General features: G+C 34.7%; 1 protein-coding gene across 1 annotated transcript; it reads left to right on the top strand.

The window, feature by feature from the left end:
- The first annotated feature begins 271 nt into the window (after positions 1-271).
- On the top strand, positions 272-11,496 carry LOC100246093 (uncharacterized). Its single transcript, XM_059742575.1, has 7 exons — positions 272-3,598; positions 3,926-4,384; positions 5,642-6,055; positions 7,316-7,864; positions 9,122-9,568; positions 10,094-10,907; positions 11,226-11,496. The coding sequence occupies exons 1-7, from the start codon at positions 815-817 to the stop codon at positions 11,273-11,275; spliced, it is 5,517 nt and encodes a 1,838-aa protein (XP_059598558.1). The 5' UTR covers positions 272-814; the 3' UTR covers positions 11,276-11,496.
- Positions 11,497-27,362: the final 15,866 nt, after the last annotated feature.

Below are 27,362 nucleotides of genomic sequence, written 5' to 3'. Positions count from 1 at the left end.
GTGTTTTTGCTTACTTCTTTTTAGACAAACTATGAAAAGATTAAAAATGTATAAATATTTATATAATCTTTCTTCTATATAATTTTCTTTTATACTTTTCATGTAATGAGAACATTTTTTTTTTATATATATTTTATAATTTTTACCTTTTGGTTTTATATTATTTTTCAACTTTTTCATGATGCCAATAAACCCTTAAACCAATGATACTTTGGTTAAAGATACCAATTTATTATTAGAAACTGCAATTGTATATCAAAATAATACGAATAAGTTAACAAGGATGCGAATCAGTAATTAAAGGCAGGTTTGAAGACACAATTGATAACCTGGCTTGGGTTTCAGTTTCAATTTTGAATAATTGAGAGGCCTTGTTTGAGCATTGTCTCCTGACTATACATTTTCATCCTCATTCTCGCCAGGGATTTTCATTTTCATTTTGCTGGTGAGAGCTTTCTTCACATTTCATTGCTGAAATCTTTCATTTCCTTGTTTCCTTTCTCACATCATCAGCCTTAACAGCTCTGCTTCTGTTCTTCAAGTTGAATCCAATAACATCCATATGCTTTTTCTGTCGATTCCCCTCCATAGAACTTTGTGCAACTCTCTTCACCCTCATACTCATTTTGCCCATATGTCTATGTCGCTCTGCTCCTTTGCTTGCTAAACCTTTCAATTTCCTTGATTTCTGTTTTTGCGACACCGATTCCCGTAGCTAGCAGCCTGTTGTTAGTTTACTGCTGCTGTTTTTTTTGGTTTTCTGTCATCGATCTGATCGTGTTCCAAAAGAGAAGAAAGGAGTAGCAAGTAGAAAATGGTAGAAATTGTTGTTTCGGTTGCAGCAAAAGTTTCAGAGTACCTGGTTGGTCCAGTTGTACGTCAGCTGGGTTATCTGTTTAACTACCGTACCAACATTGAGGATCTCTCTCAAAAGGTTGAGAAGCTGAGGGGTGCCAGGGCTAGGCTGCAGCACTCTGTGGATGAAGCTATTAGGAATGGACATAAAATCGAGGATGATGTTTGCAAGTGGATGACACGTGCTGATGGGTTCATACAAAAGGATTGCAAATTCCTTGAAGATGAGGAGGCGCGGAAGAGTTGTTTCAATGGGTTGTGTCCTAATTTGAAGTCCCGGTACCAGCTAAGCAGGGAAGCAAGGAAGAAGGCAGGGGTTGCTGTTGAAATCCATGAAGCTGGCCAATTTGAGAGGGCATCATATCGTGCCCCTCTGCAAGAGATAAGATCTGCACCTTCCGAAGCTTTAGAATCAAGAATGTTGACTTTGAATGAAGTCATGAAGGCCTTAAGGGATGCCAAGATCAACAAGATCGGGGTATGGGGGTTGGGCGGTGTCGGGAAGACCACGCTGGTGAAACAAGTGGCTGAACAAGCTGCTCAAGAGAAGTTATTCGACAAGGTGGTCACGGCAGCTGTGTTAGAGACTCCAGACTTAAAAAAAATTCAAGGGGAACTTGCAGACCTTCTAGGTATGAAATTTGAGGAGGAGAGTGAACAGGGAAGAGCAGCTCGACTATATCAGAGGATGAACGAGGAGAAGACCATCCTCATCATCTTGGATGATATTTGGGCGAAACTTGACTTGGAGAAAATAGGAATTCCTTCTCCAGATCACCACAAAGGATGCAAATTAGTGCTAACTTCTAGAAATGAACACATCTTGTCCAATGAGATGGATACTCAAAAGGATTTTCGAGTTCAACCTTTGCAAGAAGATGAAACATGGATTTTATTTAAGAACACAGCTGGTTCCATTGAAAATCCAGAGTTGCAACCTATAGCTGTTGATGTAGCAAAAGAATGCGCGGGTTTGCCACTTGCAGTAGTAACTGTGGCAACGGCACTGAAAGGCGAGAAGAGTGTGTCCATTTGGGAGGATGCCCGGCTACAACTGAAATCGCAAACCTCGACTAACGTAACAGGACTGACAACAAATGTATACTCAAGTCTGAAGTTGAGCTACGAACACTTGAAGGGAGTTGAAGTGAAGTCATTTTTCTTGCTTTGTGGTTTAATTTCTCAAAACGATATTCATATATGGGACTTGTTGAAATATGGTGTGGGTCTGCGATTATTTCAAGGAACTAATACATTGGAAGAGGCGAAAAATAGAATAGATACATTGGTTGGCAACCTCAAATCCTCAAATTTGTTACTAGAAACTGGCCATAATGCAGTTGTTAGAATGCATGATCTTGTTCGGAGTACTGCCAGAAAAATTGCATCCGATCAACATCATGTGTTTACACTCCAGAATACTACTGTAAGAGTGGAAGGATGGCCAAGGATAGATGAACTCCAGAAGGTCACCTGGGTAAGTCTGCATGACTGTGATATTCATGAACTTCCAGAAGGGCTGGTATGTCCAAAACTTGAACTTTTTGGATGTTATGATGTAAACACCAATTCGGCAGTGCAAATCCCAAACAAATTTTTTGAAGAGATGAAGCAACTCAAAGTATTAGATTTATCTCGAATGCAACTTCCATCTCTGCCCTTATCACTTCACTGCCTTACAAATCTTCGAACATTGTGTTTGGATGGATGCAAGGTGGGAGACATTGTTATAATTGCAAAGCTAAAGAAATTAGAAATTCTTAGCCTTAAGGATTCTGATATGGAACAGTTGCCCAGAGAAATAGCACAGTTGACTCATCTAAGGCTGTTAGATTTGAGCGGTTCTTCGAAACTGAAAGTAATTCCATCAGATGTCATATCAAGCTTGTCCCAATTAGAGAATTTGTGTATGGCAAATAGCTTTACTCAATGGGAGGGGGAAGCAAAGAGTAATGCTTGCCTCGCTGAGTTGAAGCATTTGTCTCATTTAACCTCTTTGGACATACAAATACGAGATGCCAAGTTGCTGCCAAAAGACATAGTCTTTGATAACTTGGTGAGATATAGAATATTTGTAGGTGATGTCTGGCGCTGGAGAGAAAATTTTGAAACTAATAAAACATTGAAGCTCAACAAGTTCGATACAAGCCTCCATCTGGTGCATGGTATCATCAAGTTGTTGAAGAGAACCGAAGATCTACACTTGCGTGAATTGTGTGGTGGCACTAATGTTCTTTCCAAATTAGATGGGGAGGGTTTTTTAAAATTAAAGCATCTCAATGTCGAAAGCAGTCCAGAGATTCAATATATTGTGAACTCGATGGATCTGACTCCATCACATGGTGCCTTTCCTGTTATGGAGACCTTGTCTCTCAATCAGCTGATTAACTTGCAAGAAGTATGCCGTGGCCAATTTCCAGCAGGGTCCTTTGGTTACTTGAGAAAAGTGGAAGTAAAAGATTGCAACGGCTTGAAATGTCTCTTCTCGTTGTCTGTGGCTAGAGGCCTGTCCCGACTTGAAGAAATTAAAGTAACTAGATGCGAAAGTATGGTTGAGATGGTTTCCCAAGGAAGGAAAGAAATAAAAGAAGCTGCTGTTAATGTGCCTCTGTTCCCTGAATTGAGATCCTTGACATTAGAGGACTTACCCAAGCTCAGTAATTTCTGCTTTGAGGAGAACCCGGTGCTTTCGAAGCCTCCAAGCACAATTGTTGGTCCTAGTACACCACCTCTCAACCAACCGGTATGTCAAACCTTGATAATCCTTTCTATCTAGTCAATGCTTTTTTAATCACTTCAATTCAAATACTTGGAGACTAGCCCCTCATTAATTTTATTTGAGTCAGCAAGAATCCCCTCATTTAAATCGATCCCAAAACCCATCTGATGAGACTTCACCCGCAAAGATAAAACGTCACCAATCAAAACAGAGCATTGACTGAATACAATTAATAGACTGGTTTTTTAATTTGACAAACATATTATCATCATGCTTTTATTTTCACTCTATGTTAATATATGTAATACATCTATGTTGTATTCAACGCTCTCAGAGGTTCTCATGTTACAGGAGATAAGGGATGGCCAACTTCTGCTTTCCTTGGGCGGCAACCTCCGGTCTCTCGAGTTGAAGAATTGCATGTCACTATTGAAGCTATTCCCACCCAGTTTGTTACAGAATTTGGAAGAACTAAGAGTGGAAAACTGTGGTCAGCTGGAACACGTATTTGATCTTGAAGAGCTAAATGTTGATGATGGGCATGTTGAGCTCCTCCCTAAATTAAAAGAACTGATGTTGTCTGGTCTACCAAAGTTGAGGCATATATGCAACTGTGACAGCTCCAGAAATCATTTCCCTTCTTCCATGGCTTCTGCTCCTGTAGGCAATATCATATTCCCTAAATTAAGCGATATTACACTGGAATCTTTGCCCAACCTCACAAGCTTCGTCTCCCCTGGATATCATTCCCTCCAAAGGCTTCACCATGCAGACCTTGATACCCCCTTCCCGGTGCTCTTTGATGAAAAGGTCAGTTTATCTCTCAGAATCCTTCTCTTTTTAATTCTTATGATTTTAATTTTCCTTTTAACATTGTTATCAATCAAATTATTGGAGGAAAATAAAGAAAATTTAGATTGAGCTGGTTCTTGTTTCTCTTTTTTTATTTTCATTTTTCGCCTAAATTTAACTTAACGGTTAATAATAGAGTTTAATATAATTAAATGTTTGATTTATTTGTTTTTATTCAGGTTTGAATGGTGGACGTTGAATGTAGTTTGTATATATTAAAATATTTGTAAAATTAATTATGATATTTCTTCTTACTCTAATTTGAAAAAATAATATTCAAATATCCTAAAATATTTGAATTATTAATATTATAAAAGTTTTATAATAATTAATTATATAATTATTATGAAAATTTGTATTGGAATAATAAAATAATTTCTAATTATACTTCATTAGTAAAAAAATGCTAGAAAATTTTCTAAGTTAACAATTCTATACAGTGTACATATCTTTGCATAATGGTTTTATAATTGAAGTATATGTTTGATTATTGAAATTAATTCACTAACTTTTATATTTTTAATTTGGGAAAGAATATCAAATTCTATTTTTTGATTTACAAAATTTATGGAATTATTTACTCTAATGAATATTTAGATGAATGTAAATTATGTTTTGGGTTCTTTTTTAATTAAGAAATATATATAAGAATTAGTGGTAGTTTATTTTTATTTTGTTGTGTGATAAATGTATAGAATTTTATGGATTTATTTTTTATTAATTTATTATCTAGATAAAGGAATTTTTTATAGACAAATAAAAAGTATTTAAGTAGTATTTTTTTATAATAAGTTTTTGTAATTTATAATGAATTCACTCTCATCCAAATTACACGAGATTGTGGTGGTTTAATTTTTTTTAAGACGATTAGATAAAAATCAATCAAAACATTTAAGGTTTAAAGTAATTTGCTTTAACAATTAAATAAAAAATGGAAAAAAAAAAAAAACCAAACAGACGACTCTTTTGGAACATTTCAAATGTATGAGAGTTGTGTTAAAATGAATTCCATGGAAACTGTGCTATTTCTTGACTGATTTTTTCCTTACAAATTCTTATAGTTTTAGACAATGAAATTCAACTTGTTTAAGCATGTACATTTTCCTCCACCCTTCTTTAAGATGTAGTTTATTGTGTTTTCCTACACATGGATTATTTTCTTTTTTCAGTTAGTCAAAATATATAAATAACAAAATGGTGGGATGAACTCTGCAGGTTGCATTTCCTAGCTTGGATTTCTTATATATCGAGGGACTGGATAATGTGAAAAAAATATGGCCCAACCAAATTCCTCAAGATTCCTTCTCCAAACTAGAAGTTGTGAGAGTATTCTTATGTGGAGAATTGTTGAATATTTTTCCATCTTGTATGCTGAAAAGGTTACAGAGTCTGGTGGTAGAGAATTGTAGTTCATTAGAAGCGGTTTTTGATGTGGAAGGGACAAATGTGAATGTGGATCTTGAAGAGCTAAATGTTGATGATGGGCATGTTGAGCTCCCTAAATTATTCCATATTTCACTGGAATCTTTGCCCAACCTCACAAGCTTCGTCTCCCCTGGATATCATTCCCTCCAAAGGCTTCACCATGCAGACCTTGATACCCCCTTCCCGGTGCTCTTTGATGAAAGGGTCAGTTTATCTCTCAGAATCCTTCTCTTTTTAATTCTTATGATTTTAATTTTCCTTTTAACATTGTTATCAATCAAATTATTGGAGGAAAATAAAGAAAATTTAGATTGAGCTGGTTCTTGTTTCTCTTTTTTTATTTTCATTTTTCACCTAAATTTAACTTAACGGTTAATAATAGAGTTTAATATAATTAAATGTTTGATTTATTTGTTTTTATTCATGTTTGAATGGTGGACGCTGAATGTAGTTTGTATATATTAAAATATTTATAAAATTAATTATGATATTTCTTCTTACTCTAATTTGAAAAAATAATATTCAAATATCCTAAAATATTTGAATTATTAATATTATAAAAGTTTTATAATAATTAATTATATAATCATTATGAAAATTTGTATTGGAATAATAAAAATGATTTCTAATTATACTTTATTAGTAAAAAAATGCTAGAAAATTTTCTAAGTTAACACTTCTATACAGTGTACATATCTTTGCATAATGGTTTTATAATTGAAGTATATGTTTGATTATTGAAATTAATTCACTAACTTTTATATTTTTAATTTGGGAAAGAATATCAAATTCTATTTTTTTATTTACAAAATTTATTGAATTATTTACTCTAATGAATATTTAGATGAATGTAAATTATGTTTTGGGCTTTTTTTTTTAATTAAGAAATATATATTAGAATTAGTGGTAGTTTATTTTTATTTTGTTGTGTGATAAATGTATAGAATTTTATGGTTTATTTTTTATTAATTTATTATCTAGATAAAGGAATTTTTTATAGACAAATAAAAAGTATTTAAGTAGTATTTTTTTTATGATAAGTTTTTGTAATTTATAATGAATTCATTCTCATCCAAATTACACGAGATTGTGGTGGTTTAATTTTTTTTTAAGACAATTAGATAAGAATCAATCAAAATATTTAAGGCTTAAAGTAATTTGCTTTAACAATTAAATAAAAAAATGGGAAAAAAAAAAACCAAACAGACGACTCTTTTGGAACATTTCAAATGTATGAGAGTTGTGTTAAAATGAATTCCATGGAAATTGTGCTATTTCTTGACTGATTTTTTCCTTACAAATTCTTATAGTTTTAGACAATGAAATTCAACTTGTTTAAGCATGTACATTTTCCTCCACCCTTCTTTAAGATGTAGTTTATTGTGTTTTCCTACACATGGATTATTTACTTTTTTCAGTTAGTCAAAATATATAAATAACAAAAAGGTGGGATGAACTCTACAGGTTGCATTTCCTAGCTTGAATTTCTTAACAATCTCGGGACTGGATAATGTGAAAAAAATATGGCCCAACCAAATTCCTCAAGATTCCTTCTCCAAACTAGAAAAGGTGACCATATCATCATGTGGACAATTGTTGAATATTTTTCCATCTTCTTTGCTGAAAAGGTTACAGAGTCTAGAGAGACTGTTCGTAGATGATTGTAGTTCATTAGAAGCGGTTTTTGATGTGGAAGGGACAAATGTGAATGTGGATCTTGAAGAGCTAAATGTTGATGATGGGCATGTTGAGCTCCTCCCTAAATTAAAAGAACTGATGTTGATTGATCTACCAAAGTTGAGGCATATATGCAACTGTGGCAGCTCCAGAAATCATTTCCCTTCTTCCATGGCTTCTGCTCCTGTAGGCAATATCATATTCCCTAAATTAAGCGATATTTTTCTGAATTCTTTGCCCAACCTCACAAGCTTCGTCTCCCCTGGATATCATTCCCTCCAAAGGCTTCACCATGCAGACCTTGATACCCCCTTCCCGGTGGTCTTTGATGAAAGGGTCAGTTTATCTCTCAGAATCCTTCTCTTTTTAATTCTTATGATTTTAATTTTCCTTTTAACATTGTTATCAATCAAATTATTGGAGGAAAATAAAAAAAATTTAGATTGAGCTGGTTCTTGTTTCTCTTTTTTAATTTTCATTTTTCACCTAAATTTAACCTAACGGTTAATAATAGAGTTTAATATAATTAAATATTTAATTTATTTGTTTTTATTCAGGTTTGAACGGTGGACGTTGAATGTAGTTTGTATATATTAAAATATTTGTAAAATTAATTATGATATTTCTTCTTACTCTAATTTGAAAAAATAATATTCAAATATCCTAAAATATTTGAATTATTAATATTATAAAAGTTTTATAATAATTAATTATATAATTATTATGAAAATTTGTATTGGAATAATAAAAATAATTTCTAATTATACTTTATTAGTAAAAAATTGCTAGAAAATTTTCTAAGTTAGCACTTCTATACAGTGTACATATCTTTGCATAATAGTTTTATAATTGAAGTATATGTTTGATTATTGAAATTAATTCACTAACTTTTATATTTTTAATTTGGGAAAGAATATCAAATTCTATTTTTTGATTTACAAAATTTATTGAATTATTTACTCTAATGAATATTTAGATGAATGTAAATTATGTTTTGGGTTCTTTTTTAATTAAGAAATATATATTAGAATTAGTGGTAGTTTATTTTTATTTTGTTGTGTGATAAATGTATAGAATTTTATGGATTTATTTTTTATTAATTTATTATCTAGATAAAGGAATTTTTTATAGACAAATAAAAAGTATTTAAGTAGTATTTTTTTATGATAAGTTTTTGTAATTTATAATGAATTCATTCTCATCCAAATTACACGAGATTGTGGTGGTTTAATTTTTTTTTAAGACAATTAGATAAGAATCAATCAAAATATTTAAGGCTTAAAGTAATTTGCTTTAACAATTAAATAAAAAAATGGGAAAAAAAAAACCAAACAGACGACTCTTTTGGAACATTTCAAATGTATGAGAGTTGTGTTAAAATGAATTCCATGGAAACTGTGCTATTTCTTGACTGATTTTTTCCTTACAAATTCTTATAGTTTTAGACAATGAAATTCAACTTGTTTAAGCATGTACATTTTCCTCCACCCTTCTTTAAGATGTAGTTTATTGTGTTTTCCTACACATGGATTATTTTCTTTTTTCAGTTAGTCAAAATATATAAATAACAAAATGGTGGGATGAACTCTGCAGGTTGCATTTCCTAGCTTGGATTGCTTATATATCGAGGGACTGGATAATGTGAAAAAAATATGGCCCAACCAAATTCCTCAAGATTCCTTCTCCAAACTAGAAGTGGTGAAGGTAGCATCATGTGGAGAATTGTTGAATATTTTTCCATCTTGTATGCTGAAAAGGTTACAAAGTCTAGAGAGACTGTCCGTACATGTTTGTAGTTCATTAGAAGCGGTTTTTGATGTGGAAGGGACAAATGTGAATGTGGATTGTAGTTCATTAGGGAATACAAACGTAGTCCCTAAAATAACTTTGCTCGCTCTCCGCAATCTACCTCAACTCAGGAGTTTCTACCCGGGGGCACATACTTCACAATGGCCATTGTTGAAATATCTGACAGTGGAGATGTGTCCTAAACTCGATGTACTTGCATTCCAACAAAGACATTATGAGGGAAATCTTGATGTAAGTTTCCTAATTTTACGTTATCACGTTTCCTTAAATTTTACATTAAATAACTTGACCCATGAAAAGGTGGATGCAAAACCCAAAACTGATTATTGGCCCTTACTTCATCCACAACTTCCTTTAGAGAGCATCCTTGATTTCCATTTTTCCTCCCTGTATATGGTTCAAACCAATATTGCAATTTATTGTAAATTTTATTGGTTTCCAAAAATTATTTAATCTATAACCAGCCAACTTATAGTAAACAATTGTGAACCACCTTTCCAATCCATTTTTATTCAAGTGACTTACACCTGCCATCATCATATTTCTCAGATGTTAAATGACAGCATAAAATTAGAAATCTGGAGGTGGATGTCCAGTGCATCTTCTGTAAACAGCATAAAAAATTATATTAATTTTGCCATGTACTTTACTTGGAATTGAGAAATAAAACAACACTTCTTTGTAGATGTGCGTATCTTATTTATGTATTAGTTATAATTGACTGAACAAATTTGTTTTATTCCAACCATTTCCCAGGTTGCATTCCCAAATTTGGAGGAATTAGAATTGGGTCTCAACAGAGATACAGAAATATGGCCAGAGCAATTTCCAATGGATTCCTTTCCCAGACTAAGAGTTCTGGATGTATATGACTATAGAGATATTTTGGTTGTGATTCCTTCCTTTATGCTTCAAAGATTACATAATCTGGAAGTACTTAAGGTAGGAAGATGTAGTTCAGTCGAAGAGGTATTCCAACTTGAAGGACTTGACGAGGAAAATCAAGCCAAGAGGCTTGGACAGTTAAGAGAAATAAAGTTGGATGATCTTCCTGGGCTGACACATTTGTGGAAGGAAAACTCCAAACCAGGCCTTGACTTGCAGAGTCTAGAGAGTCTTGAAGTGTTGGATTGTAAAAAATTGATCAATTTGGTACCATCCTCAGTATCTTTCCAAAATCTAGCTACTCTAGATGTGCAGTCTTGTGGTAGTCTGAGAAGTTTGATATCACCCTCGGTAGCTAAAAGTCTGGTAAAACTCAAAACACTCAAAATATGTGGATCAGATATGATGGAAGAAGTAGTTGCCAACGAAGGAGGGGAAGCAACAGATGAGATTACTTTCTACAAATTACAACACATGGAGCTTCTGTATTTGCCAAACCTCACAAGCTTCAGTTCAGGTGGTTATATATTCTCATTCCCATCCTTGGAGCAGATGCTGGTGAAAGAATGCCCCAAGATGAAAATGTTCTCTCCAAGGCTAGAAAGAATAAAAGTGGGAGATGATAAGTGGCCTCGGCAGGATGATCTGAATACCACCATCCATAATTCGTTTATAAATGCACATGGTATGTACTGATGTGAGACTTTTTTAGATTTATCAAGCACAATTCATACTTAGACATTTATCATTATACCAATTAGCAACCATTAAAATGAAATGTTTTGAACTATTTTCTGAAATATCTATCCTATCATAAGAGGAAATGATATAGCAGAATGTTCTGTTTCTGTATTTTGAAAATAAATAAAGTAGATCCGAAAACCTCTATTCTGCAACTGAAAATGGTATAAACAAATATATATACCATTTGCAATCACTAGTAATTGTAATATCTTTATTTAACCTTATTAAATGCTCATAATGATTTATTTATGTTTTTCAGGCAATGTTGAGGCTGAGATTGTGGAATTGGGAGCTGGTTCAGCATTATGATTACATCATGTTTTGTTCTTGGGAATGTTACTCTTTGGCTGGATTGATTCCATGTTAATGCAATATGTATCACTCTATCTCAATCTATTTGGTTATATTTTAGGTTTATATAGATTTGTTGGATTGTATGATGATTTCCACATTGTTCATAATTATTGAAATTTCTTCATAATTATGGATGGTCACTATTTGAGTTGCATAATGAATCTCCACTTGAATCATAGTATAAATCTCTATTTATGGATTTATTATTGCTTATAGTTGGTTAGGCTCGAAGCAATTGGGCTTAAGGCAAAAAAAATAGGGTATAGAAACATTAATCAATGAGAACAGTTGCAATTGATCTGGTAAATCGGTTAGCAGAATAGATACTATTTCAATGTAATTGAAATTCAACAAACATAGAAACCACCTGTATGATTCCAAGTTTGCCAATATTACTAAAATAGTACTCGGTATAAAGTATGATACCATAGTACCTGAAAGTTTATTAACCGAAGAACAAGCTTTCTCAGCATGACTGGGAGTAAGATGAGTAATGCTTCCACCAATGCATCAATTATCATCCTGAACAACCATAAAAAAATGAGGGATAGAATAGAACAAAGAATCAATACAAATATGAGAAAACACCCAACATTGTTTCTCCAACCAACTCTCTTTCTCACATGCTGCTCTACTTCTCACATGTTGCTAACCGTTTCTCAATTGTTTCAAGTATTTCTTTCCAGATAAAACCTTCCTCTTTAACCTAGGCAAGTTGATGCTCAATTTATTCAAGGACAAAAAACCATGGACAACTCCTGCAACAAAAGGGATGTTACAAAAGCAATCAATAAATCATAAACATATCAGCAATATTAAACTTCTATATTATAAAAGTCTAATGGCAGACTCCATAGCATCAATTACATATTCCATTGCTCTATCTGCTTCTAGGACCACATTTGCCTTCCTACAAATCTCTTCTAGTTGTGAACTCTTCTTCAGAACAAGCCCTTTCATTTTCCTTGTTTTCAACTATTCCAACCAAGAAACTTCTCCCTCAACCTGCACAATGAATTTACTTTTCCTTTACATCCTAGAACAAAATCCATCCCCATGTTGCGTAATAAAAATATGTAACATAAGATCAAAATTATATAGAACTTCAAAGTTGATATTTTGCATCCATCAACCAAATGAGACCTAGAGATGCATGTTTAGAAATTAGCATATGGAACTCAACCATTTGCAGAGTACCAAAACATTCCGTTCACCAAAAAGGTTAACCAATTCACAGGAATTTTCCAAATTCTGCTTGAAGTGACTCATCTATAGATGGATGGGTTGTAATGGCCAAGGATAAAGCCAATATGTAATACAATAAGGTCCAATATGAATCCAGTCCCCCTCCACTCATATATCCCACCTTTATCCTTATAAGTTCCATAACTCGAGCAATGCCATTAGGCTTTGGCTTGATCTATTAATGGGAGTGGAATACATAGTACCCTGCATATTTAGAAGAGTCTTGTAAGGTTCCCTTTATTTTGCTTTATTTCTTGTTTTTTTCCTTGACAGCCCTCCATTTTTTCTAGCCAAATGTGAGATTGATCTTAGTTATTATGTTTTATAATTATGTAGAGTTCCATTTCTCTACAATTAACAGTGTGATTGGGTCCTTTCAATTACTTTAGATGCCTCTTTAGCTATAAATCTAATTGCCATATCACCATGTTGCTTGTTCCATTCTCAAATCTGAAAATCTGATGCAAGTTTTTTCTATATTAATAAAATAATATTACATCCTATATTGACCATTAAAGGAGAGAAAAACTTCTAACCATATTTGGATTTTAGAGTAATTTTTCGAAAGGAAAACTGAAAAATAATGGGATTAACTTCTCAAGACAAACTTAATAAACCACACTGCTTATATGTTTCAGCTTGTGTTTCGAGTTTGCTCTCACTCATAACTCACATCACACACCAAAAAAACCCTCCCAAATTCTCTTTGATACTGCTAATAGCCTACACAAAACACATGTTGAACATGAGGAAGTGAGACTCTACCATCTTCTAATATTTTTCAGGATCACTACCAAACAACCTCAGGGAGCAACAACCACATGTACATAGCCACATACATACTAAGAAACCAAAACCTTAACCCAGACTATCACATTGCATCCAAGTTCTGTATGGCCTATCTCAAAAATCAAAACTCTAAACCTACCCATTTTCAAAAGAGAATAGAAAACACTAGCCCAAACTCCATATCTCTCGGTTTTGAAGGAAGAGAGCTGTTGCAGGGAAGGAGCAATTAGAATTACTGAAAACAGAAATCTCCACTGAAGATGGCCTTGAAAGGAGGAGCTGGTTTATGATTTGATGAAACCAGACATGGTCATAGAACTGAAGTCTGAATTGGTTAACATCTGTGGACCAAAAGAAATGGGATTTAGTGGTGAAGGATGTAGCTGGAGCAGTTGAGGATGATGGCAGGAGAGACGTTGAGAGGGTTTAAAAAGAAGGGGCCATGAAAATAAAAAGTATCAAGCTGTGGTGTTTGAGAGCAGATATGAGCCTTTTATAATTAGGCACTTATTATGAGCATCAATATTAGACCAAACCAAAGGTTATGCTTATTAAAGAGGGCCAAGATTGGGTCCTCTGTACAATTCATCCCTTTTTCTAAAGATCAAGATTGGAACCTTAGTCACCAAGGATATAATTTTTGTAGTAGTGCATTCATTCATATTACAATGACAATCATTTTAAGCTACTAAAAATATTTCTGCTATGAAAAGCATAGCAATGGATTGAGTGCCCTGGTGCCTAACTAGCAAACACATGAGGGAAAGGATCATTATAAACGTTCATGGAAAGCAAATTTGGTGAATTGGTACATACCATGCAGCTGTATAAACAACTTTTGAATGGTGGTACCGAGGTCACCTTCCCAATGCCATTCATTATCTGCCACATCTACTCTCTCTAGCCTTGGTGTGGTTGAGAAGCCTTGAGAGAAAACTTTCATCTTCGGGCATTCTTCCACTACTAGATGGTCCAAGGATGGGAATGTGAAAGTATAGCCTCCTGAACAGAAGCTTCTGAGGTTTGCTAAACAAACAAGGGCAATGTGTTTTAATTTGCAAAAAGCAATCTCATCTGTTGCTTTGCCTCCTCCTCCGGAAACTACTTCTTTCATCATATCTGATCCACCTACTTTGAGGTTTTTGAGTTGCACCAGATTTTTAGCTGTTGATGGTGGTTGCAAATTAACCAGACTGCCACAAGACCATACATCTAAAGTTGCTAGGTTCTGGAATGTCACTGAGCTTGGTACCAAACTTATCAAACGATCACAATTCCATACTTCAAGAGTTTCAAGATTTTGAAAACGAGGGCCTCGTTTGAAGTTTTCCTTCCACAAATGCGTCAGCTCAGGTAGGTCGTGCAGCTGTACTTCTCTTAACTTAGCAAGTGCCATGGCATGACTTTCCTCATCAACAAGTTCTTCAAGCTGTACAACCTCTTTGACTGAACCACATCTTCTCACATTGAGCTTTTCCAGATTATGTAACGTATGAAGCATAAAGGATGGAATTGCAACCAAATTATCTCCATATCTAAGTACATTCAGAACTCTAAGTTTGCAAATAGACTCCATTGGAAATTGCTCTTGCTGTATTTCTGTGGCACTGTTCCTATCCAATGTCAATTCCTCCAAATTAGGTTATGCAACCTGATAAATCCCTCAAACAAAATAATTTAGTCTGTCAAATTACAACTATCATATAAATAAGGTGTTTGTATGTATAAAGAAGTGCATTTTTATTTCTCTAATTCAAACAAAAGGCATGGCAAAACTAATACAATATGTGATGTTGTTCATATATAAAAGTGACGATGGGCACGACGGGTAGCAATGTCTAAAAGATTGACTTAGTAAAAACAGTTTTATAAACCAAATAAAAGAAAAAACTTGCTTGGAAGTTAGTTTTTAAAATTGAGTGTTTTCTTCCCATGATTAACATGATCAAAATAAATAATGTATAGATTCATAAAACTAAATTTTTTAGACATAAATATATACTTAATTAAAACATAAAAATTATTTTAAATAATTTCATCTTTTTTCAAAACAAATCATTATAGCGTAGATATGTCTATTTACATTCAATTTCAATATTCTTATTCACGCATGCAAATGATAAATTGACCAAAATTTCAGCCACATTTTGCTTCATTTATACTATTTGACAAAAATTTTACCTGAAAAATATCTATATTTAATTCATTGCAATTAATAAATAAGCATAAGAAAACAATGGCCCACATACAATAGCCTGGATTTCTATTAGCTTCAAGAAAAAGGACTACATCCATGCTTAAGCTGATGATAGTCTCACTTTTCTTGGATATTAACAAAACCCACATCATAAAACTCAACACTTCCTTTCCTCCCATTTCTTTTCTTAGCAAGCAAACACTAAAACTCAAGTGAAGCAAACAATAACAAATCAAGATATCACAGAAATGAAAGCATGTCTTGAGAAACAAAAACTGTAATGCATTTTGACAGAAGTGGTAAAGAGTTCTAAGGCTATAAGCTGTAAAAGTGATTGTGGACCCGCATTTTTCATGTGCATCCCCACTCGATTAGCGAGACTTTCTTTTATTAGTGAAAAATTAATTTTTGGAAAAGTTGGAGTCGCCACTTATTTTATTTTATTTTAAAGGGAAAATAAAACAAGAAATAAAACCCTAGAAAAAATGACTCCATAATTTTTGGAAAAAACGTGTATTTGAAATACCTGAGTCTAAGTCTGGAGATCAGGTTACTTATTAGGAAGGTACCTCTAGGAGGTAACACCCCTCTAAGCCCTACAAAGGTCTCTATTAACTAAGTTGGGGGAGATGTGACAATTAATTGATTAATTGATTAATTGAGGATACCTAGGTAGACTAAGGTGATTACAAAAAATAACATGCCAGACAAGATCAAGTCACAATAAAGGGGAGTTAGGGTGCGTACCTGAACCACTTCTTAAACACTATCATAAAACATCAATGGTTAGTTTAAATAGTATATCACCCAGTATGCGGTTTATAAAAAATAATCGCACAATGAAGCATATATATTAAAGCACCAAAGGATTATATTGAACATGGATATGATCTTCAATAGCATACATGTCCATAGAATTTTTGAAAGTGAGTGGGAGAGAGAGCGTACCTGGGTAGCAAGCTAAATGCCTCTATGGAAAACAAGGTTAGCCCAATAAAAGATTCCAAATAATCTCATGTTCCACAAAGAGAAAGCACAATCAATCAAACAAAACCCCATTTAAATCAATATCAGAGATGATGTCCGGAATGTTGGATCCCCCACCAAGATCCTAATTGATTTTGCATGAGTTGATTCTATGAATTCCATTGTTTGGAATTATGAAGTTTGTTCATGCTTACTGACAATCAAGAAAATAATAAAAAAATTGTTGAAAAATAGAGAAAATTAGGAAGGTGCATGCTGAAACGAAATTTGGCAGCAAAAGTTCATTGAAAATAAGGATTTTATTGTCTAAAAAGAAGGTTTAGTGATGGATCTTTAAAGCTGGAATTATTCAGTTGAAAATGGATGAGAAAATTCAATTCAAAACTGAAAGTTCCAGATCAAAGAAACAAATGAAGGAGGAGATGGTGCACCAAGGTGGCCACGCAAGAGTGGGACCTAGAAGTGTGACTGAGACTATATTACTGATGCAGGTGGTGCTGCTATTATTTCTCTTTGAATTTCTCCTGACAAGCATTTCGACTCCTTCTAGATTCACCAAACCGGAATGGTCTTCCCAAGACAGTATACTGTGTTGCACCAGAAAGATATCTTCCAAAATCAAATGCTGCTGTAACACCTCTCATCAAAGCAAGATTGATGGCCCTAAATAAAGCTTCCTTCCTTGTATCAACTGAGACCTCTGCTAACCATGTTTCTAAATTCTGCCTCAACCATCTTACTCTGTGCATCTTCCTGCCTTGGCCTACCTGATATTTTATTCAGCACATTTGAGGTAATGCATGGGACAGGAAATGAGGATTCTCCTCTGCCCATAAATCTCAACGACCTTTTTCACATTTCAGATCATTATTGAAGCACTTGTAGAACTTATGAGTATTTCCTGTGGATAATAAATGAACCGGATTCATCATATTTGCCCTTTTAAGGTTCACATCTATTGGACATTGTTGAGGAAATGGAGGGAATTGATCCACTTAACAACTTTTGTCGGATGGATGCTGGTAGAACTGACCCAAATATTGATAGACATTCCTTCATCTCCCATGCTAGCCAAAGTAAAAAAGAAGGCCTGGAAGTTCGTCAGCGGTTTCTGAACAGACACAAGATAAAAATATGTGATCAATCTTCGACAACTTAATCTTATGCTCCATGTAAAAATGCTGCAATCCCTTTCCCACATTAAAAATAAATATTTGCTTATCAAAGAAAAGCAAGACAGAAGACGAAGTATCCTGTGTCGTCATTCCAGTCCCCAACATGGCATATGGCATTGATAGGATTGAACTTTTGAATTTTCGACTGAAGGGTTTTGGGCGTTAGCTGGAAGTTATGAGGTGGCACACGTGGACGGGTAGTGGATGAAATAATGCTTGAGATTTCTTTGAACTTTCCATTTCAATAGTTGGAGAGAATGTGTCTTCGAATAACTCTTTTGAACTATAGATCAACTTGGCCAATGTTCTGTAAAGCTGAACATTTATCAATAACAGCATCGGACGCCTCTTAATGCTCCACTGCATTATCGAACAATCTGATTATCTCGGTTCTCGTCATTGGCCATATCCAATCCCAGAAAATTGGAGCTTTCGATCTCTACCATATCTACTAACATCGTGTACATGGAGTCCCAGCTATGTATGCCGCCTGTCAAATACCCTCCGAGTGAACCCATCTCGTAATCTCCTTGATCATACATGCCATTCAAGGGCAATGGGTCAAATCCACCAGCCAATATTGCCTTCTGCCTTGGTAGATTGCTTTATGTCTCAACAAGCTCTGTAGTGACTTCTGGAGCTCGTTCTGTTTTGGGTACATTGGGGAGCTTAGACTAGGCTCTTCACTTCATTTTCACACCTAATAATATCCTTGTAAGTTGCAGAGCTGGACAACCTGGATTAACGTCTCCTGGTTCTTTACAATTCACTAATTCTGGCCATGTATTGTCAAAATGCATTTCTTTATTATGGCATGGAGGAAGTGAAGTGGCAAAAAGTAAGAGGAGATTGGTAGTGGTGGGGCCCCATATGGCTGATCATCATATCCAACAATTGGAATCTGGGTACTGGTCTGATCGCTGCTGCTTTGGAATTCTGGTTGTCATCTCCATGGGCTGAATGCGGAGACTTGTCTGAAAAATTCGAATGAAATTCAACACTGCAGATGACTATAATGGTAAGCGAAATCAAACAGGAGGAGAACATTTGACAAGAGGTCTTGATGGGGTTCCGAGTCTTGGAGATGGAATTATTCTCTCAGCGCGAACCTTGGCGAAGATCCCTGCTTCCATTTCATGTCCAAGTTTGTCCTGATACCTTCAAGAATAAGACTAGGTGGTGTTTGTTTTTTGACTGAATAGAAAAAGCCAAATATTTTGGCTTTTTCTATTCAACTAAAAGTAACCTGTTGACATTATCCAATATAATTAAATTGAACTTATTAATAACAAGTTCATTTTAGCCATGTTGGATGATGTCAACATGTTACCTTTAGCTGAATAGAAAAAACCAAAATATTTGGCTTTTTCTATTCAACCAAAAAACAAACGCCACCTAAATTCTTCTGCAAACAGTGTTTCAAAGGGGTTATTCCTGGACTGTCCTTATGCAATTCAAGTCCTATGTCTGAAGGTCTGACCCTTTCACTAATTAGTTTCATGACAGACCTTTGATTAGAGATAACTGCTCCGATATCAGCACCTTGACGAGAAGAAGTGACTGCAGAATCTGGATCTGTTCGTTGACCTTGTCTCATATGAGAACTAGCTGACGTTCCCGTATCTCATGCCAGGCGTTGAAGGATGCGAACCAAGATGTAGGGATCAATAAGGTTCTTTTGCACTTCAGTCAATGTTTTAATGACAAACAGCACAAAGCTAATTGAGTTAGCAGAGTTGTCTTCATCCGATGTCTGAGGAGCTGTAACAGAAGCAATCTACTTATGTATCAAATCCTGATACAATATCTTTACATCTCAAGGTATATTGGCTGCTTCTAGAGGAAAAGCAACAAACACCATCTTCAACAGGGAGCATAATAACTTTCCAGCATCCAACATTTTGTACTTGAAACAGGGTTAAAGAATTCGAGAAATTTGATTGATGTTATTTCGGATGAATAAATGAGGCTTTTTCTCCAAAACCTTATTCATGACATACAAGCCATGTAGTAGAGCTGAGATGGTTGATGGGTCCTTCAACTGAGATGGTTGAATGCTACTCAGCAGCTTCTCAAGATAATTGAATTTAACATTGGCATTTGGCCACACCTTTAAAGCTTGAGATAGTAGATCCAAAGCTTGTTTATACATAAGACTTGCTTCCTTGTCCTTGGGCTCTATGACCAAGGCTACCCTTATGAGAGAATTTATTATCGCCTCTTCCATTGCAGCATTTGACTTGAATTCTTTATCAGGCTGACAAGTGGGTCTCGGGGTTTCTATTTTAGGAATAGATAAGGCACCACCAAGAGACATGACACAAAAGGATTGAAGGCCAGTTTCAACCTTAACTCGTTTACTTGGGTGTTCAGAAAATGTAGATGCATCCACTTCCTCCAATACCAATTACTCCAGCAAGAACATGATCCTCATAAGCTATTGTTTGAGAATTCTATCCCATATTCATGACAGTATGATTAGATGAGTCCTCTGTTTGGCCTTAGGATTTCCAGAGCTTTCTCTTCATGCTCAGTCAACCTTTGGAGGTAACTAGAAATCACGGCTTCAATTCCCCACATGAGTTATCACCACTCCTTTAGCATCATCAGTGGACCCTGAGGCGAACTGCAGAAAACAAAGATCATCTGACTGTGTTTCAGATTGATCAGTAATATCTTCTTGAAGCAAATTTCTGGAACATTTGATCCAAGAATCTGTATGCAACCATGGAAGATCAGACCAGCGTTGAGGTTTTCTCATTTTTTTATAAAGATTTTCCATAGAATTTTTCAAGGAAAATAAACATTCCTTTGCTTCCTTAAATGGTTGTCCTCTAGATCCACGTTCCTTGTGGCCATAGTTGTGTTTTCCTATACATTCCTTCTCAAGTGACATAGGAATGCCAGCATCTATAATTGGTGAAGATGACAGTTCTACCTGAGAATCTAAGCCGTACTGAAAGACTTCTCTTTTCTTGTGAAATGTTTGACTCATGAATTTCCCAGTCACTGAAAATTCCACGAATAAGTCTCACGATTCACATATTTTACGCAAACACTGCAAAATATATTCCGCACAACTAATTCCTGTATCTTTTGAAATAAGGTAATCAAGAAGCACTTGATGATCATAGTGTAACTTTGCAAGGAAAAGATGGAACAGATGTAAAGGGTTAAAAGGTGTGACACATGTAAGAGTAAATCTTCCTTCATCTCCTGAAAAGCCCTCCTTTCTTGGCAAACCTGTTGCTCAGCACAAGAAGGTAAGCTAGACGTTAGCAAGAGCACCTCAAACAGGATATCATCTTCATGCATAAATAGTTGAAGGAATGACAAGGCGAAGTCTATGCATTTTTCCCAATACATTTCGTGGTCCACAACTAAACACTTAAGAATATGTCCTTGAAGCCACTCATAAAGCTCTGATAGACCTTTCTTTTGACTACAACATTCCAAATTTGAATTCAGGTCAAATGTCATGGATGAATTTGTAGTTGCATATGCACATTGCTCTCTGATTTCTTCTCTCAGGCTGATCAAACTGAAGGAACACCTTAGGAAAAGGAAAACAGCCTGTCTCTGTAAATGGCATAAAGACATGCTATATACTTCTCCATCAAGAATACTAAATAAAAATGGAGAGTCTTCAAGACAACCATTCTCATCAGGCTTGACTTGACATATTGGTTGGAGCAAAAGATCTTGAAAGTATTCATAGAGAACTTGCAGCCAAGAAGCAAGAATTGAACATAGCAGACGGATATGAAAACTGAACCTAATCATTAGCATCAACAACTTGTGTTTAAAGTACTGAGAGATGCACAAGCTGTTACAATTCCCTTGCTTGCCGAGGCACCAAGATAAAAACTTAGGAACAAGGTTGTTGATGTTACAAAGAACAGGATACTTACCTAGAGAACCACCTGGGACTCCCAGAGAACCACTTGGGACTCCCAGAGAACCACTTTGCTCAACCAATGAACAGAAGAACTGAACAAGATTTCCTAGAAATACAACCCTTGACTCTGGTAGCTGAACATTCCTTAGACTAAAAGCGTCCGAGCATCTCTAAGTGTCACCATTCTGACCAACACAAACATCATTCAATGAATCCCAAGGCACATTTAACAAACAAGAACTGATAGAATCCAAGTATATTTTCCCAAGTTGATCATCATATTCTCGCTTCAAATATTTCAATATATTACGCAAAACTCGAATAATACTAGGCACTGCGGACCAATTTGCATTTTTTTCAGTCTGGGTTTTACAAAAACAACAAAACTTGACTTCTCAGTAGAAATTTCATTCCCAGCAGTTTGGAGTGTTACATTTTTTAATTAAAAATATTGACAGCTAAATTTTATAAAATATAATTAATTTCCATGGATCATAGTATGAAAGAATAACATTATTATATGTTAGGTCTAACATAGTTATATGTTAAGTTGGAGTTGGGTCAGGATGTCCAACATGCATTGTCTTCATGTTATAGTAAGCCCTGAATGGGTTGTTGATAAACCAGAATAAATTGGCAAGAGAATTTTACACCAAGCCTCTCCATAACTAGTGGTATGTGGATAAATCACCAACAAAAACCTCACAGGCTCTGTGAGGATTGCAACAGTTTTCTCATTAAACATCAATGAAAAAAGATTGAATTGAGTTAGAACTAAGCAACTTTTTATAAGTACTTTATAAGTGGACAATGGAAATAAAAAATAAGTTGAGATTATTTTCTACATCTTTCCCTATAATCATTTCAAATGCCACTTGTTATGGTAAGCAAATTGCTATTTGAGCTAAAGACTAAGCAAACTAGAGGTATGTATCCATAACATATGCACCATATTGTCCTCATGCCCATCATGTATAATGCATGAAGCATAAGATACTAACAGTGAATGATCATATAAAGGAGAAACATACAAATATTATTGAAGTTTGTTTCATGAAGGTACAACTCTTTGATGAAGAGCTTCAAAGACTGAAATAATAGTATTATCTTCTGTATTTTATAAAATACCTATTAGGCAAGCATTATTTTCCTTGCCTTTCATTAAAAGATTGAAATTTAGTACAATAGACAATCATTCGTATCAAAGGTGAATATCTTTGCTGGTAAAGGGTTGTAAGAATAAGGGTTATAGATTATAGCACTTAGGACTTGAAGTGGAAGGGGGGCTTGTTGACCCAATTGCTTGACTAGCACATCCTGAGAATTTCTAGTTGAAGAATAACATTACCTAAATTGACAAGGGAAAATAAGATGTCATACAAAGGACTATTAAGCATAAAATACCTGTTTGCTGGAAAGCAGTATGTGAGTACCAGGTTCACCCTCCAAACAAATTCCTTCAGACTTTACTTGAGTTGACCTCAATTCATGCTTACATAAATGGAAGGCAGTGCCTTCACTTCTGAACAGAAGTTTAGCAGCCTTGGTAGATGTTGTAATGTCAAGGATGGTAATTTAGGGAACAAAATTGTATCAGCTACATCATTCCCATCTTTTAATTCTTTGCCATATTGTTCAACCATCTCATCCATAACCTTGCATCTTTTTATTTCTATTTCTTGGAGTTGTGGAAGGCTTCAAGCCAAAGATATTGAAAAGAGACATTTAATTCCATCACAATCATCAACTTTTACAATTCTTAAGTCCAAAGGACCCTAGTGGAAGTTGTCCATGGCACACTTCTTGCAAGTTAATCAGCTTCGTGAGATACAATGACTCCAAGGCAGGGAAGACAGGATTTCCTGGAACTTGTTCCACTGAATGCATGATATGTTGAATTTCTGGACTGCTTTCAACATGAAAATGCTTTAATGCTGGAAAACCTTCCCTATCTACTTCAGAAAGAACATGATTAGCACCACTAAGTTCACACAAGTATAGATCTTTTGCTCTTTCAACAATTTACTAATACCATCCATCGAATGGAGGCTTGTGTTGAGCTTATTGAGCTTCAATGATTCTGTGGTTTCACAATTTTCACACCAACTCCAGACATCACCGATAAGTATTTTAAATCTTATCAAGTTCTCAAAGAGTATGCCTTTTGGCAGTAACTTGGCATCTGGTACTTCCATATCTAAAGTGCCCAAGTGAGACAAATATTTAAGCTCAGCAAGGCTAGCATTAGTTTTTTTATCATTGGATCCTTCAACCTCCCATCCTGTAAAGCTATTTTCCATTCTCAAATACTCTAACTGAGACAAGCTTGATATGATATTTGGTGGAATTACTTGAAGTTTGGAACAATTACTCAAATCCAACAACCTTAGATGGATTAGTTGCTCTATTTCTTTGGGCAACTGTTCAATATTAGAACCTATAAGGCTAAGAGATTCGAATTTCTTCAGCTCTGAAATTATAGCTATATCTCCCAATATGCACTAATCTAAACTCAGTGTTCGAAGATTTGCAAGGCAGCGAATTGATGAAGGGAGTGATGTAAAATGCATATTAGTGAGATCTAAAACTTTAAGCTTTTTCAGCCCTTCAAAAATTGTATTTGGGATTTTCAGGAAGTTTAACACAAAAGGTTCAAGTTCTGGACATACCAATCCTTCAGGAAGTTTGCAGATATCATTGTAGGGCAAAGAGATCTTGCTGCAGCGTTGGAGTTCATCCAGCTTTGGCCATTCTTCCAATCCAACACCTTCTCTCAATGAAAACACATGATCCTTGGATGCAATTGCTAAGGCAACATCACGAACAACATCATGCATTCTCATAAACGCATTGTCACCGGTTTCTAGTAACAAATTTGAGGCTTTGAGGTTGTCAACCAATGTCTCAACTCTGTTTCTTGTGTCTTCCAATGTATCAGTTCCTTGAAACAATCGTAGAGCCATAACATATTTCAACAAGTCATCTATAAAAATATCATAACCACAAAGCAAGAACAATGACTTAGCTTCATCACCATGTAAATGCCTGTAGCTCAACTCCAGACTTGAGTGCACCATCGCATCCATTCCTCTTATGTTTGTTGGTATAGACCTTTTTAACTGTTGTAAAGCATCCTTCCATATAGACACACTCTTATTTTTTAGAGCCTTTACAACTGTTACAAGTGCAATTGGCAAACCTGTACATTCCTTTGCCACATTGATTACTATAGCTTGCAAGTCCTGCTTGTCAATGGAATCACCCACTATCTTCTTAAATAAAACTAATGCTTCTTTTTCCGGTAAATGTAAAACAGGTATATCCTTCTGGGTACCCATCCCATTGGACAATACATGTTTATTTCTAGAAGTCAACACAATTTTACACCCCTTATGGTCATCTCCAAAAGGAATTCCCACTTCCTCCAAATCAAGTTGTGCCCAAATATCATCCAAAATTATTAGGGTCTTCTTCTCTTTCTTGATCATCTCATTTAATCGAGTTGCTCTTCCCCATTCACTCTCCTCTTCAAATTTCAAAGCTAGCATGTCTACCAGTTGTCCTTGAATTTTCCTCAAATCTTGATTTTGGAATACAGATGCCATAACCACTTCATCAAATAGCTTCTGTTCATTGGCATGCTAAGCCACTTGTTCCACCAGTGTTGTCTTCCCAACACCACCCATCCCCCAAACCCCTATCATGTTGTCATCACCATCCCTTAAGGCCTCCATAATTTGGTTCAAAGTTGACATTCTTGATTCTAAAGCTTCGTACCCTCTGAGAGTTGCAGAGCCCATCCCTAGTAGAGGAGCACGATATGACAGCCTCTCAAATTTCCTAGCTCCCAACCTCCCTTGCTTTCTTCTTTGCTGCCCTGCTTAGCTTATACTGCAACTTCAAATTAGGACACAACCCCATGAAACAGCTCTTGTTTGCCTTCTTACCATTCAAGAAACTTCCCAGCCTCTTCCATGAACCCATTTGCGCCTATATTGTCAACATCAGCTTCGATTTCATCCCCGTTCCTGATAACTTCATCCACGGAACGCTGCAGCCCAGCCCTGGCATCCCCCAGCTTCTCAACTTGGTGGACGAGATTATCAATGTTGCTACGGTAGTTGAACAGATACCCAAAAGGACGTCCAATTGGAGCAACCAGATATTCAACAACTTTTGCTGCAATCGCAATAGCTATTTCTGCCATTTCCAATTTGGGTTTTTTTTTTTTTGGTGGGGATAATAAATGCAAACCAAAAGCAGAGACTAAGAAAAACAAAAGAAAACAACAACAACAGTAGTAGTAGCAGCAGCAGCTACAAACAAAGAAGAGAGTGGTAGCCAATGGATTGAAGGTGAGAAATGAAAACAAGGAAATGAAATATTGCAGGAAGCAGATGAGGACAGAATACAAAGAGACTCACAAGCAAAACGAAAATGCAAATCACAATCTCACTTGGGTTAGTTAAGAAAAAAAGAAGGAAAAATGGGCCAACGATGAGAACCAATTTTCTAAGCTAATCTAGTATTTTAATACATGACTTTGTTGGTGGCTTGCTGTCAAATGAGACAAAGGAAACACAGAGGAAGCCAGAGTTCAGACCGATAATGGGCTTACGAGACTTGATTTGGTTCAGCTAAGAACCTAACAGTACAGATGGTCTTCGCAGCCATTCCCACCCCAAGGGCTTTATTAAATCAAACAACATTGATTTTTCATTCCTTGACTTCTTCGTTCTTCTCTTGCTTTTAGGCCCTTTTGAATTGTTGTTATAGCAGTCTGAATCACCATTAAAATAAAAGTATCATCTTGATACCAATAAGATGTGTTTAGTAGGAGTACGTTGGATTGTGATTTTAGGAATAACTTTTAAAATTTCTAACAATTCAAAATTTTGTTTTTCAAATATGAAAAAAATAATAAATACTTTTTAGAATCATTGTTAAAGACGTTCTAAACTTGATGAGAAACACAACAGCTTGAAAAGTGAATATGAGGAGCTTGTATTGAAGAAAATTTATTAATTTTAATTATGAAATTATTTTAAATTTTGAAAATATTTATTGTACATTTAGATATTTTTATCAATGATACATATTCAAATATAAAATTATTTAATTAGAATATTTATTTTTAAATAATCAAATATTTAACAATTATTTTTAATATGAGAGTGAAAATAATCATTTTTTTGTGAGTTCCTATTTCGAGCTCTAATGCAAAAACCATTTCTATACGTTAAGATCATATTTGGTATATGGGAATGCAGAATGGAAATGGATATTTCCATTTTGTTTTCATTCATATACCTCTTTAAATAGAAATGAATTTGGTGATTTTAATTTTTTGTATTTAAATGCATTGAAGAATATAATATTAGAATGACTATTTGTTTCAATTTTAATGTTACCAATAATGGAAATGAGAATACAAAAACAAATTGACAATAATATACATACATATGATTTAAAATATTTTTTATTTTCATTTTTTTTTTAAAAAAATCTCAAATTACACATAATTTAAAATAATTGTTTATTTTCATTTTATAAAAACATCTTTTGAGAGTTTTTTTTCTTTTTTGCTAAATGATAAAATCTCATTTGAGGATGTAATTTAAAAACAATGTTCTATTTTTAAAAACAACAAATTATTTTTAAAATTTATAACACGGTTTGATTATTATCTTCTAGTAATAATTTTTAAAAGTAAAGTGAAATTATTTTTAATTTATTATTGTTCATTTTTAA

Source organism: Vitis vinifera, chromosome 14 (genome assembly GCF_030704535.1).
Source record: "Vitis vinifera cultivar Pinot Noir 40024 chromosome 14, ASM3070453v1".
In the NCBI taxonomy this organism is placed as follows: domain Eukaryota; kingdom Viridiplantae; phylum Streptophyta; class Magnoliopsida; order Vitales; family Vitaceae; genus Vitis; species Vitis vinifera.
The sequence above is the reverse complement of the archived record's forward strand: the minus strand, read 5'-3'. Positions and strand labels throughout refer to the sequence as shown.

What these genes read in the sequence shown, in the direction of transcription:
- LOC100246093 (XM_059742575.1), top strand. Translation starts at nt 815, where the DNA reads ATGGTAGAAATTGTTGTTTCGGTTGCAGCAAAAGTTTCAGAGTACCTG. An exon ending in CACCACCTCTCAACCAACCG is followed by an intron (nt 3,599 to 3,925) that starts GTATGTCAAACC and finishes CTCATGTTACAG; the next exon opens with GAGATAAGGGATGGCCAACT. An exon ending in CGGTGCTCTTTGATGAAAAG is followed by an intron (nt 4,385 to 5,641) that starts GTCAGTTTATCT and finishes TGAACTCTGCAG; the next exon opens with GTTGCATTTCCTAGCTTGGA.